This window comes from Oryx dammah, unplaced genomic scaffold (assembly GCF_014754425.2).
Source record: "Oryx dammah isolate SB20612 unplaced genomic scaffold, SCBI_Odam_1.1 HiC_scaffold_10, whole genome shotgun sequence".
NCBI lineage: Eukaryota > Metazoa > Chordata > Mammalia > Artiodactyla > Bovidae > Oryx > Oryx dammah.
Window position 1 is genome coordinate 64606209 of NW_024070194.1, and position 15379 is coordinate 64621587.

The 15379-nt window shown below is 38.3% G+C and overlaps 1 protein-coding gene across 18 annotated transcripts in view; it reads right to left on the bottom strand.

Moving 5' to 3' along the window:
- The window catches only part of PARD3 (par-3 family cell polarity regulator), a 574463-nt gene that overhangs the window by 299597 nt on the left and 259487 nt on the right, over window positions 1-15379 (bottom strand). For all 18 annotated transcript variants that reach the window (XM_040248382.1, XM_040248390.1, XM_040248385.1 and 15 more), the window contains exon 5: window positions 3290-3421. In XM_040248382.1, the coding sequence (XP_040104316.1) occupies window positions 3290-3421 (132 nt within the window). The remainder of the gene's footprint in view (window positions 1-3289; window positions 3422-15379) is intronic.

Genomic DNA, 15379 nt, shown 5'->3' on the forward strand with positions numbered 1-15379 from the left:
AGGAGATCAGCCCTGGAATTTCTTTGGAAGGAATGATGCTAAAGCTGAAAATCCAGTACTTTGGCCACCTCATGCGAAGAGTTGACTCATTGGAAAAGACCCTGATGCCGGGAGGGATTGGGGGCAGGAGGAGAAGGGGACAATAGAGGATGAGATGGCTGGATGGCATCACAGACTTGATGGACATGAGTCTGAGTGAACTCCGGGAGTTGGTGATGGACAGGGAGGCCTGGCGTGCTGCGATTCATGGGGTCGCAAAGAGTCGGACACGACTGAGAGACTGAACTGAACTGAACTGAATGTCATCTACAGTGGGCTACATAGACTGAAAAAGTACTTTTTTAAAAAAGCTTTTTTATCATAGAACAAATACTTTAGATAACTTCAAAAGAAGCAAAGCAAGGCTTATTTGGGGTGGGGGGAGGTGTTTGTGTGGCTTCTCAATGAATTCCTTTTGCTTAAAAAGAAATTCCAAAATTACAAAGAAAAACTATTTTACTTTCTTTACAGGCCTACAATTGCAACATTAAGACAAAGTTATATTTTTGGAAATAATTAAATGTATCATATTTTAGAAACTCTTGACTGCCAATTTTTTTTCTCTGAATCTTGCAAAAAAAAAAAAAAAAACAATCAGAATCAGCAACTTTTGCTGGAACAGAGCCCTGATTTTGTGTGTGTGTGTGGTTGTGTTTAGTGATGAGCAACTGTGTTTCAGGAAAGGTAAACCCTTATTTCTACCCCCAGTTCCAGGAGGTCAAGTTTGATTAGTCTAAATCAACACAGGTACTTTACTGCCTTTGCTTTAGAAATGGGCCGGCAAGTCATGCGATTCTGAACAACAAAACACAGAGTGCATCTGGTGGGTAAGGAAAGAGGCAGGCTGGCAGGGAAAGCTTATCTGCTTTCAAGTGAGCCACAGTGAAGAGAAGGGCATGGCCCCCTTCCTCTGCAAGGATGTGATGGTCTGAATCATGCAAGAAAAGACTAGTGGAGACCTCGGGAGACTCCCAGAAAAGCTGGGGACCCCAGGCCTTGAGGGAGGCCACCAGGCCGAAAGTGAAGCCCCCTCTGCCCTTCCCCCAGACTTCTTGCTACAGGAACAAGGAGTGCTTCCGTAGCACACAATCCAGATAGTCTGTATTCATACCCAATGTTTTTCCAGCAAATACACTAAGACATAGTGAGTCTTTCTGGGTACCAGGCATGACTGTAAACCCTCAGCAGGTATTACATCACTGATGAGGCAGGTTCAATGATAAACTCATCTGCTATATGAATAAACTGGGGGTAGACACGATGACCAAGAGCCCAAATTCCGTACAAAGTGAACGGCAGGCAGCTGCCAGTCTGATCCCAGGCCCAGCTAAACCATCTTCATTTTAAAAGTTATTTCAGTGAGAGCTGACTCTCTCTCAACACAGTGTGGGGACCTAAATGGGAAGGAAATCCACAAAAGAGGGGATGTATGTATACGTATAGCTGGTTCACTTTGCCGTCCAGCAGAAACTAACACTGTGAAGCAACTACACTCCAATAAAAATTTTTTAAATACATCTATACATCAAAACCCCTGGAGAAGGAAATGGCAACAGAGGAGACTGGTGGGCTATAGTCCATGGGATCACAAAGAGTCGGACATGACTGAGCAACTAACACACATACATCAAAAGAATACAAGTAAAAACCGGTAGAAACCAAATAATAGTTAATAGTGTTGTTTCAACTTTTTGATAATGTGGTTATTTACGTTAGCTGCTATCACTAAGCCATGTGAAGTGTGCATCAGAACGCTGTGCTGTCTTTCTAATTTATTGTACTACTTTTTTTTTTCAAATAAAAAGTAAACAATAAAAAAACTTTACTTCAAAGTGATAATCTCATGGACTTTAATCTAATCGGTATTACTATTTCATTACCACTGGTTTTTCATTTGTTTTTATCACTTGTTCTTCCTACTAGAACTTCAATGGCTTTTTAATTATTTAAAAAATTTTCCATCACACAAAGTTTTATGCTCCTTACTATAGGATAAAACTCATACCATTGCAGGTATCAAAGGCAAACTGTCATTTTTTATTGTTCAAATACCCCACACACATAGAACTATTTTAGGAGATTATACTGAAAAAATAGACTGAGATGAATTCAGTAGAATAGGGTTTCCTTCCCCTGATATCATTAATCTAAATTGAAAAACAGCTTATTCCAGTATCTAGGCAACCACATTATCAATAATTTTAGAAATTACTGAAACAAATACACAACAAAGCATTCTGTCACTGAGTACTCACCTAGTTTGTGATCCATACGAACTTTTTAAATAAGTGATGCGGGAACCAAATACACAGATTTTTTAATATCAATACTATTAAAACTACAGAGAAAACACTGTGACTAACAATAAGCAATTAACACTTTTTTTTAATGACACTGCAAGAATTTTTTATACATCAAAACTTAGCAGAAAACCTCTTAGTTTTCATACAAACGGCAAACAGTCCCCTTCCTAAGATAGGAAGCCATTATGTATGCTGAGTGGTGACCAAGTTTTGATTTTATGAATTGGAGGTGGCTACCTTGCAGAGTGAACTAAGCAACTGCGAAAACACAGATGCCTACAACAGGTCCTGGTCTTCTGTGAAAGGACAAGTCCCCAGACCTGACAATTGCTGAAACAATACTAGAATGTCTATTTCTCCCATAAAGTGAAGTCAGGGGTAACAGAAATTTTTATTTCATCCCTTCAGATCTTTTGACTTTATTGCCTCTCAATAGAGAGGGGAACTCATAGGTAATTTTTTTAAGCCCCTCTTTTTTATATAGACCATTTAAAAAGTTTTTATTAAATTCGTTACAATATTGCTTCTGTTTTTTTTATGTTTTGGTTTTTCTGGCTGTGAGGCATGTGGGCTCTACCTGCACCCCCTGCATTGGAAGGTGAAGTCTTAACCCCTGGACTGCCAGAGAAGTCCCCCATGGGTGGCCTTGAAAGTCTACTTATAAACTGCATTATTCGTACCAAATATATGTGCCTCACAACCTAAAAAGCTCTATGGTGGTAATTCTTGAGAATCTACAGCAACTGCTTAGGAGAAATCTTTGCTCAGGGACCACCACCAAAACAGTCTACGTTTATGTTAGACACACTCAGATATAGAGCCTGGTATTTAACTACAGTTGGGCAGAACCACTTATCTCCAAGCATCACTGTGATGGAGGGAAATGCCTAGGGGGTGGGCCAGGAAGGTATACCACCGACACGAGTAGAAGGATGCGTTTATGTTACCTGTTCTTGCTTCTCCAGCCACTTGTCCACCATTGGGTGACTGGCACTCAGAGATGAGCGAGCATTGTCTCTCTGAAATTGGTTAGACCAGTTACTAGTGTCCCGTGGGAGGCTTCTGTAGTTTTCATCTTTCTATTCAAAAAGAAACAAAAAGGTGTCTTGTAAAAAACCAGACTTTGCAAATTAATGATGCACCTGGTTTTTCTAAAGTAGCAGAAGAAAAATGATGCTACATATTTAAAATATTTTCCCCTAGTCGATACCAAAGAGCTGACTGAGGTCATTTCCTCCAGGTTAGACCTCAGAAATGCAATCACCTGCCTGGGAAAGGGAGTCTGATGGCTGTGGCCACATGGGTAGGAGCACAGCGGACAGAACTGCACACGCTGCCCTCCTCTGGGGCCAACCTCTGCAGCAAAACACTTCTATGCTAGACTTTTACATCACTCAGTCAGGGCATTGCTCTTTTCTTCTTCGTTCCAATCTTAGAATAATGTTGTGACATGTTTTCTATAATTTACCAAAAACATTTAAAACAGAGAGGATGAATGAATTTGCACTTTATTTAGATCCTCATAGTTTCACGACTTTGGGCAAGAGATTGAAGACCCTGGGCTCTTCAGTTACCTCCTTCACAAGCTAGTTGTAAACATTAATTCAAATAATGGGAAAAGAAAAAAATTAGCCTATCCCAACACATGGTACATAATATACACATAATTGTTCACCCCAACATGCTTGAGATGAGATGTCTTTGACTGATAAATATTTATTTAATATACCCCAGAGCAGCCAAGGTACTTCTTTCAAATAATAATTTATAACAACTTGCTTTGGCTTTAGAGCTTTGGCTTAATCTCAATGTTCTGAAAAGAAATGAGAAGGCTAGGATAAGGTAGGAAAATTGAGCATTTCAGTTCAATAGCTAAATCTAATTATCTTCTAAAAGAACAAATTTAAAATGTTAGCCTTACTTCAGCTAACTTAACAACAGTGCCCATGTTAAATACCCAAATATTTTCCTTAAAAACTTTGTTGAGGGTAGTCTGGCTGTAAAAATCTTCATACACATGATTGATTCTTATTCTTCATTACTTAAACCACATTAGCAGCAAACACACACAGAAACAAAAAATGTAACATAATAGGATTGACTATACAGACCTTAGAATAGACCAGGATACTGTTTTCTGTTCCATCAGAGGAATATAACTTAAAAATGAACTGGTCATCCTGAACCTATGCCAATATTGTGACTTCTGAAAAAAAATTTAATCTATAAATATTTACCAGTATAAACTGTAGCGTGAAACTTCGTAACTTTTATAACCAAGCTACAGAAAGTAAACATTAAAAACACAATAGTAGAATTAGCAGCAACTACTTTTTACTAGAAAAACTCTGTATCCTTCTGGTTACTGTGGGTCAAAGTTGTGATGAGGCACAACCACAAGTACAAGGAAAATGCTGGTGAGATTAGGCTGCTGCTCCATGTCCACGATCAAGTACTGACCTTGCTTATAAGAACACGGAAAGGGTAAAGTAAAGTAGAGGACACAGACAAAGTCTAAAGAAAGGAATCAAGCAAATGAAGCAACCAAAGTTCACTGCATCTCAAAATATTAAGAGCCCTTCCTTGAGCATAATAACTTCAGAACAAAGCAAATCTATGCTTCACACGGTAGTCCCTAAACTTACTGACCAGGCATTCAAATAAGTCATAAAAGGCAGATAAATTTATTAATGACAGAAACTAAAAGATCCATGAAGAGAGGAAAGATGGAAGGGTGGAGAAACAGAAGCACAAGTTTTACATCAAGGATCTTGTGCTCCTACCATTGACTAGGGACCTGGTTTTGCTATTCATTTCCCACCATTAGAAAGTATTATTATACCAACTCTCTACTTTGAAAATGAACAATCAAACAGAGAGCATTAAAAAAATACATCCTGCTTTTTCTGTAGACATGGTATTTCAAAGTAATCAACAGTCAAGGAGGAAAGCTTGTCCTTTCAGAAAACATGCAGAGTAATGCACATAATAATAGAATAATTAATAGAATTAGAAAAATCACCATTTTCAAGTCCAAATGAAATCATTCATTCAGCAAAGATAATTAATGGATGCTAAAACCGTTAGGTGAAAAGTTGACAATGAACAGGGTGTATGCAACATGATGAAATACCACTTGCAAAGGGAAAAATCTATCTTTAAAATGATGAGACAAGATGCTACAAAACACTCTTGTTGATGTCTAGAATCCAAGAAGCTGCTGGTGCTTTTGATTCCTTTTGAATCTCCATAATGATGGAGATTCCTCATCTTTTAAATAGCCCCTGTGGGCTCTTACTATGGACCACTCAACACCGTCTCCCTGAACAAGCCCCAAAGTGTACAGTTTCAAAATCTGCACACATGCTAAGTCACTTCAGTTGAATCTGATTCTTTGCAAACCCATGGACCTCAGCCTGCCAAGCTCCTCTGTCCATGGGATTCTCCAGGCAAGATTACTGGAGTGGGTTGCCATGCCCTTCTCCAGGGGATCTTCTCCACCCAGGAATGGTCCTTAAGTCTCCTGCATTGGCAGGCATGTTCTTTACCATTGGCGCCACCTGGGAAGCCCTTCAAAACCTAACCCATGAAAATATCTACACACAGATCACCAACACTAAATATTTTTTCTGAATTCATGATCTAAATTTCCAACAGGATGTCCCAAGATACCTCAAAATCAGTAGACCAAAATGAAACCCAACTCCTATATCGATTCTAGCACCCTTCTGAAAAACAGCATCACCTGTTTCACCTCTTGCCATCCTGCCTAATCCTCACAGTTGCTAGGTCTTGTGAATCCAGAGTTCATGGCCAAGATCTTAGATTTTGGCCATCACCCTCATACAGAATCAATGTGCCTCTCATCTGAATGATTACAGCAGCCCTCAAATTGGAGGCTTGCTCAATCCTCATCCTCTCCAACAACCTGCCACAGAGGATTCTTCTACAATGCCCTCTAGGTCACGTCATACCTGGGACAAACACGAGGCCGAGCTGGGGACCTCAGTGTCACAGGCCTCCCATCTCCATCAGGATCTTCCTGAGTCTAGACTGCCAGTAACGCTTCTTCTGTAAAGACACTCACCACTCTTCAACACCCAATTTCCAAGCTGCTTTCTCTAAGAGGCATTCCCTGATTCTCACCAGAACTAATAATGTCATGCATTTTGTTATCACTATATTCCAACTTTCCTGTTAATTATAATTCTAACTTATAATTTAGTTAATTTTTAAAATGGCTATTTTCATGATCACAGTGACACCTGGGCAGAAGATCACCAGTCACCTTTAAACTCTAGCACTTAGCTCAGTGGCCTACACCTACGTGGATGGCTTTTTCTGGAATACTTATTATGTTTCCTATTTTCACGAGGTTTCAGAATCCCATAATTTTAAAGGAACATTTCTATCAGTTGTTTTAAAAATCAAATTGAGGGACTTCCCTGGAATCCCAGTGGTAAGGGCTCCATGCTTCCACTGCAGGGGATGCAGGTTCTATCTCTGGTAGGGGAACTAGGATCCCACATGCCACACCTTGGCAAATAATCATAATAAGAAATTAATAAAATAATCTTGAAAAACATCAGAAACAACTCAAGAAATAAAAATGAAAAAAAATTTTTAATAAAAATCAAATTGATAATGGAATGCTTTTATAAAGGTATCATGACAAAATTTAGTGGAAATGCACTTTCACTGAAATACAAAGACTGTACTTTTAAATTTATACTAAAAGACGTTATTGCTGTCTTTTAGTATAAGTAGTATCAGCCGCTAAGTTGTGTTCGACACTTTGCAACCCCATGAACTGCAGCATACTACTGTTAGATGCCTATTTCAATTTTATGTCACACCTACAGTACTACAGTACACAACGTCTGCAGAAAATATGATTATTTCCAATTGCATCTAAAAAGTAGTGTGGCATTTCTCCATTTATGTCAATTATGACATGTAATTCATGCAGCAGGCTACCACAAAGTAATCATATTAAGGCAGATAAGGGCTTAAAAAAAAAAACAAAAGATCTATCAGTAGAATCAACTTTGAGCCTTTAAATGGTAAGAAAAATATATCTCTCATAAAAAAATTTTTCCTAATTCAATGTTAATATGGTAAAGTCAGTAATAAACTCATATATTAATGTGTTTATGAAAAGTCCAGTTACAGTCAGTCACCTTAGTCATCACCAGGTAAGTGAAGAATTTCTAAAACATGTTACCAATTGTTACCCTACATTATCTGTTATTTTGTCGACTGCACCATCTCATGCTACTGGCATTTCAGCAATGTTATTCTTCAAAATCCTGCCTGAAGTCTGTATCAAGTACAAACCACTTTAGAGTTCTATTCAGCTGTGATTCGTATTCAATGATGTCAGCACATACTTAAACCTAATAGCACACTATGTGTTTCTACTTGTATTTTCTACAATATAAGTGTGGACAGTCACCATTTTCAAATGAAATGTATAGAGTGTGTTCTATTTTCAATTTGAAAATATTTTTTCCAGTGTAAATGATTTTTAAATTATGGTACTCTTAACTATGTCTTTGGAGAACGCAATGTCACCCCACTCCAGTACTCTTGCCTGGAAAATCCCATGGATGGAGGAGCCTGGTAGGCTGCAGTCCATGGGGTCGCTAAGAGTCGGACACAACTGAACGACTTCACTTTCACTTTTCACTTTCATGCATTGGGGAAGGACACGGCAACCCACTCCAGTGTTCTTGCCTGGAGAATCCCGGGGATGGTGGAGCCTGGTGGGCTGCCGTCTATGGGGTCGCACAGAGTCGGACATGACTGAAGCGACTTAGCAGCAGCAGCAGCAACTATGTCTTTGCAAGACCACATTTTCCATGGACCAAACTATAGCTAAGTACATAAAAGTCAAAAATCTTTTTTGAATGTATTTGCAAAACTTATATACCATAACCTAAAGAAAAAAATAAACCAACCAAAATGTTAATCATTGATAGTTTCACAATGAATTTATAATAAATTGGAGAATGGGCTTTTACATCTATTTTATTCTATGATCAAATTAATGTCTCAATTCTGTATATTGGTAAACTTAATGCAAAACATGAAATCTTTTTCTTGAGACTTATAAAAATCTAGCGGTAGGACCAATATATTAGCAGAAATAGACCAACAGACCAATAGAAAGCCTTAATAAGTACTAAATTTGCAAACAGCAAAAAATTATTAAAGCCACAACTTTATATCTGAAAAATTATATTAAAAAAAATACCATAAGGAATTACTCTTCTTTTAAATTAGAAGAGACTGGACCAAACAGCCACTTAAGCTTCTGCACAAGGTAGGAAACTTGCCCTCTTGCCAGAAAAACCCAGATGTTCCTGCTGTGATCAGGGATTTTCCTTATCATCTAAATGTACTGCCACATCATCAGGTGTCAAAAAGCCACCCAGGCTGAGAAATGCATATTAATTTGCTGCTCCCTGGTAGCAGTACCCTGGGCATGGAGTAAATCTCTTCCAGGGTAAGCTAAGTAGCTGTTCCCTCTCCCCTCTTCCTGAGCCAATTACAATTCAATGAAAAGAAATCACACAGAACCCACCCAATGCCTTGGGACAGAGGCTTATTCCTGGCATAATAAGCTGCAGCTTCAAGGCTTTATCTCTCAGAAACAGCTATTTAGCTGATGGTCAGATTTCCTGGCAGACCTACATCCCTACTGCAGAAATAAAGGAAAATTTCATGAGCATCATAGAAGTAATGGATATTTCTAAGTTAGCACAGGAAACTCAATTCTATTTCCACTTTATCTCAAAACAAAAATTCCAAACGTCTTTTAAAAAATCAGGAATTGCGCCATGTTTTGAAACACTACACACTCAGGCATATAAAGTTTATTTTCACACCCTCTATGAAGCCTATGGTTTTGAATATTCTCGTGTGGTTTTAAGATTCTAAATTTACAATATTTTTCAACTCTGCAATTGTGGTCCAAGAGAATTCAATTTTCTACTTTATCATTTCCCCAAGAGAAAAACAGACGGAAAACAAAGGAAACTCTTTTCAGGATGTCTAACCTGAGATTATGAGGCTGAAGTGAAATGAGTAGTTATAGCTTAGACCATTTTTTTAACTGCAGCAAGCTTGCTAAAATCTTTAATAGTCATATTGTGGCAGACCCAGTCCCCTTCTGGGTCAGAGTTTATCTTTTGTGCCTCTCGATGGCTACACCAGAGCATGCCCTTGGCAGCAATGCCAAAGCTAAAGTTTAAAGACAACCATAAAATGGTCTGTGAACAGGATTGCTGACCTTCATGCCACTTCACAGATAGGAATAAGAGTGGAGGGGGTTGGTCAGGAGGAGAGAGAGGCTAAAGATAAATAAAGTGATTCACACACACGCAAAAACATAGGTTCAACAACCAACTTGTAAATGAAGTCAGAAAGTTTGGCAGCCCCTATCAGTTTAAACCAACTGCATGCCTATTAAGGCACTTTCTGAGGGCTTCCCAGGTAGCTCAACGGTAAAGAATCTGTCTGCCGATGCAGGAGACACAGGAGATATAAGTTCAAACCCTGGTTCAGGAAGATCCCCTGGAGAAGGGAATGGCAAACAATTCCAGTACTCTTGCCTGGAGAATCCCATGGACAGAGGAGCCTGGCATACAGTCCACAGAGATGCAAAGAGCTAGACATGACTGAAGCGACTTAGCACACACATATATTAGGCACACATCTATTTTCAAGTGGAATGAACAGAAAAGCATTATTTGAAACTCTGATAGGTCAAGCAATCATTTCCATATTAGCAGTAATTCCCATCTCTAAATGAGCATAAATACTGGTACATATATGTATACATCTTCCTTTCCATTTTTATAATTGCCATCTTTCACAGTCTTAATCATTATTAATAACAGGGGTAGAGGAGACAAAGAAAAGGATATGTGTTTAGAATCTGTTCCTACTTCTGAGCAGAACTATGACAAGACAAAAAGGAAATTCAAAATTCATGCTATTTTTGTCAAAACAGAATTTTGTCTAGTAGTAGACTATATATATATTTATAAATGATATAGTCTACTAAAATGTGGTAGAATTTGCAACAAGAGACACTAAATACACTTTACACAAACTTAAAGAGTAAAAATCCAAAGATTTTGAATGCCAAAACTGTATTAGTATGTCTTCAGCTCAAATCTCACAACTATTTTATTGTTAACTATGTTAATTTTCCTGATAAACTGAGTTTAAGTATTGAACAGGAGTTAGTTAAAAAAAAAAATGAAGATATTAATTGATTCAAGCCAATTTTTAAATTAAGGTATAAAGTAATATCTCCTAGCAGGCACATCAAATTTCATCAGTTTTTCTTTTTTTTCCTTGAAATGTTAAAAGTATTATAAACAGTTCTCAAAACTCATTCTGGCCTTAAATTCTGAACTGTAACTCATATGTTTTCTAGCCTTTATGATATATGTACAATAGTTTATAGGTTGTAAAATTATATTTAGATCAGTGGGACACTGGGGAATGTTAAATACGCCCCCCCAAAAAAAATCACATTGGAACTCTCCAATATGGAAGAACACATCTGAGAATTAAAAGTAATTTTGCAAATAAGTTTCCTGTCACACAGCAAATCTTTCAGGGTGGTATATTTGCAAAACCAGAAGCTTGATGCTATAGTTTTATCTCACAACTTACAACTGGGCTTGGTAATAGTCTTGATATCAGGTAAGAAAACCCCTGGAACACAGATGTGCATCAGCCATGAACATAAAGGATCTGACCTTAATGGGGGTGTTCAAATCTCTCACGGAAGTACATCTACTTATGAACGCCATAATGCTTCCAGAGGTGACCATCGGAGCACAGGGTTCTCGGAAGCGGCCAGATCTGCTTGTGGAGCAGACCAGGAAATCCAAGAAAAGCAAAAGATCAGTGAAACAGTCTCAGTCAGGCTCCTTCTTCAAACCAATGTCCCCAGCTGTTCCTAACCCACCTCAACAGTTTGAATGCCATGAAAAACTTCAGAAACAGAATTTTTAAAGCTGGAAGGAAAAAGGTAGAGAACATCCAACTGAACCTCTCACTGTCTAAAAGAAGAGACAGGGATTCAGGGAAGTTATGACAAATACTGTACGGAGATTAAGATGCTTAACCAGCTCCCAAGGTTCTACCTCCCCACTTCAGTGCCCAGTTTCTACAAGACGACATTTCCAAGCTCTCGCTCTCAGTCTAAGCAGGAATTGTGGTTTACCTGAGTAATGACATAATTCTGATATCCAGCCATTCTTACACAATGACCTTCTCCCATGGGAACGTACCACCCAAGTTCTTGAATCACAAAATATATTTATCTTAGAGACAGTTGGTTCATTGATAATTACTACATAGTCTTGGGAATAATCACGAGCAATAAAATGCTTGCTTTACAACTGTTATAAATACAATGATCTCCTGTCTGATACAGCTAGGATTAGCTCCTTTATCCTATGAAAATATGCATCAGGGAGTGAGGAGAAGGTAGAGGCAGAGGAAAATGTCATATTTTCTCAAGTTTCAAAGATGCTGTCTCCATCGGATTCTGAGCAACAAAGGAAAAGAGCTAACAGGGAAGCAGCAGTTGCAGCGGCTCCCCTTTCGTTTCTTTCACTGTGTTTCATAAAACTCAGCATGGTCACCCAGCTGGCCTACAGCCATTTGCACCCACTGTCTGGAAGGTCGGGGCGACCACTTCTGACCATCTTCCCTCCACCAAGAGCAAGCGTGTAAGAAAAAAACAGGATGCAAATGCTGTGAGTCAGATCACATTGCAGAGCCTAGCTCATTTTCCAAACAATTAATACAATAAAGATGACAAGATTTGTTTGACTCTGCAAAACAAATTTGAATCTGAAACAATTTTCAAACATTTTAGAAAGTGCTACTTGTTTCTTATTTTGAAGGTACAAAATACCCATCTACATTTCATTTTCTTTCAAAAACACATAACTCCAAATGTTCATATCTCAAACTAAAATTGCAAGTAACAATCGCACTTTGCATCAGGAGCAAACTGCAAGGGAGGAAGGGAACAGATGCAAAGAGGTGAGGGAGAGAAAAACACTTAAGAGTGGCCACCTGAATCCAAAATATCCGCTGTGTTACATACCGCCTAAATGTGCAATGTGAATCTCTTAGGTTCACCTATCTAAATATTTTACCTTGATTTTAAAGCAATCTTTATCCAAAGAACTTACTAAAATAGGCACCATATACAACTGATGTGACAATGTAAATATTTACAGCTCCTTCTTACATTTTTGTTTATAATCATAAATTCAATGGACTGAGTGGATTAGCAGAAAAACTGAGTCATTTTTGTGAAAAGTTCTCAGGGACCATCTATTAATACAGTTTAGTTCTGGTAAAGCTTTCCCTTTAATTGTGAAATTGTTTCCTTGGGTAAAGCATCTCCACAGATATATTTTTGAAAAATATAGAACATCATTTTTATCTCCTCTAAAACTTTCTGTTAAGCAATTAAAAGGAATATAAGAACTGTCAGCACTAATCAGCAATAAGTAATAAAGTTTATTAATTATAAAGGGCTTCCCTCATAGCTCAGTCGGTAAAGAATCTGCCTGCAATTCAGGAGACCTGGGTTTGATTCCTGGGTCGAGAAGATCCCCTGGAGAAGGAAATGGCAACCCACTCTGGTATTCTTACCTGGAGAATCCCATGGACAGAGGAGCCTGGCAGGCTACAGTCCATGGGGTCGCCAAGAGTCAGACATGACTTAGCGACTAAACCACTACCACCACTGTGATAAAAGTCACATAATATAAAACACACTATTTTAACTATATTTAACTGTAAAGCTCAGTGGTACTCACCAAAAGGATTAGTGACACTAATGAAGCTAGTGTATTTTTACTCAATACTAAGATGCTAAGATATAATATAGACTTGATAAGGTTTTAAAAATTATGCCAGTTTTTTAATAACAAATGCTGATTATTCCTATATTTCTATTTTAATTGCCTAACAAAGTTTTAGAGGTAACAGAAATGAGGTTGTTATGAAATATTTTACAGTTTAAAACATACAACTAAATGAACATTGGGCAATATGTAAAGTCTGTAAGCATGTAGGAAGGTGGGTAGTAAAATCAAAAGCACAGAATACGAAACTGGATAATCAAGGTTAATAACTTTATTGTTTAGCAGTTGGTTGAACTCTAAGGTGAGTTATTTAAACTCTTTCAGACTCTACCTCTTGATCAATGAACTGCAACAATACTTAGACTTCAGAGAGTGAAGAGATGAGATACAACACATAACACAGCCTGCAAGTGCTCAGATCAACCTGGCTCAACACTGCACACAAACACCAAAACCTCAAACCAGTGCCCTTGGAGATGGGATAGATGGAAACCACTCCTACCCACACTCTGTGAGAAATGTTGGCTGGAATACATCTTCCCAAAGGAGCCCACAGGATGGCCCCTAGAGCACGGGCAAGTTATTAATAAAATAGAGCGGGAGGGCAGACACCAGGGAACCCAGGCCCAGCAGCCCACCAAGGCTCTTCTCTTTAGTGACCAGCCATGACTTCATGACCCGAACTGGTAGGTTTAGGAGCTAAAGCATTAAATGCTAAAAATAGAAACCACTGAGAAAGACGAAATGAGGCCAACATACTTTTACACGTCTAAAGAATACCTGAAGTTTTCTTCAGTGTAAGTTAATGAGTTCCTGGTCTCCTCCCTCAAATTAAGAAAACGGGTTTAGTATCTTCATTTCCATCTGTAGGATGTGTAACTTTGAGGGCGCTAAACAAGAATCCTGACATTGCTTTGGATTTATATTCCTGGAATGGTTTGTGAGCTCTAAAAATATCACATCAAGGCTTAACCATTTTCTCCATAGCACCTTAGGATTTCATAACTATGAACACAAATTATAATATTTAAAGCATGTGAAGGAAGATCACATTCCTAAATGTGGCACAGAAGTAGAAGATGAATCTAGGTTATTAAAAACTCAGACTAGTAGAGCTTGGCACTTGAGGTTAGCCTAGTGGAGAAATGAGTAGATTCATAAGTACTGAAAGCACAAAAATGCAGTGCATTCAAACTAAGATCTTTTAATATGCAAAATAGAAAGGTGATATTTATAGTTTTAGTGGCATTTTGCAGAAAGTACAAACGTTGTACCAGGTTAGTCATAGACTGGGTCTCAGCTGGATTTCCCTCAAAGCTAATCAGATAGGGGAAAAGTGAAAACAGTGACATATTTGATTTTCTCGGGCTCCAAAATCACTGCAGACAGTGACTGTAGCCACAAAATTAAAAAACGCTTGCTCCTTAGAAGAAAAGCTATGACAAACTGAGACAGTATATTAAAAAGGAGAAACATCACTTTGCCAACAAAGGTCCATATAGTCAAAGCTATGGGTTTTTCCACTAGTCATGTATGGATGTGAGAGCTATATCATAAAGAAGGCTGAGGAATGAAGAATTGATGCTTTTGAACTGTGGTGCTGAATAAGTCTCTTAAGAGTCCCTTGGATACCAAGGAGATAGAGTCAGTGAATCCTAAAGGAAATCAACCCTGAATATTCATTAGAAGGACTGATGCTGAAGCTCCAATATTGTGGCCACCTGATGCAAAGAGCAGACTCATTGGAAAAGACCCTGAAGATGGAAAAGATTGAGGGAGAGAGGAGAAGGAGACAACAGAGGATGAGATGGTTAGATGGCATCACTGACTCAATGGACATGAGTTTGAGCAAATTCCAGGAGACAGTGAAGGACAGGGAAGCCTGGTGTGCTGCAGTTCATGGAGTCACAAAGAGCCTGACACAACTTAGCAACTTAACAACAATCTCGCAGAAAATTAAGGACAGCAATACACAGAGAAAACATGGTTTTAAAAGACTTTTTAGCCCATCCTTTGAGGTTTTAGATGGTTATTGTAACTAGATGGCATGAACAACTTTTTTTTAATAGCCTCCTGCTAAAATGGACTAGTATTTTCAAATTTGCCAATATGACTGGTCTTCTA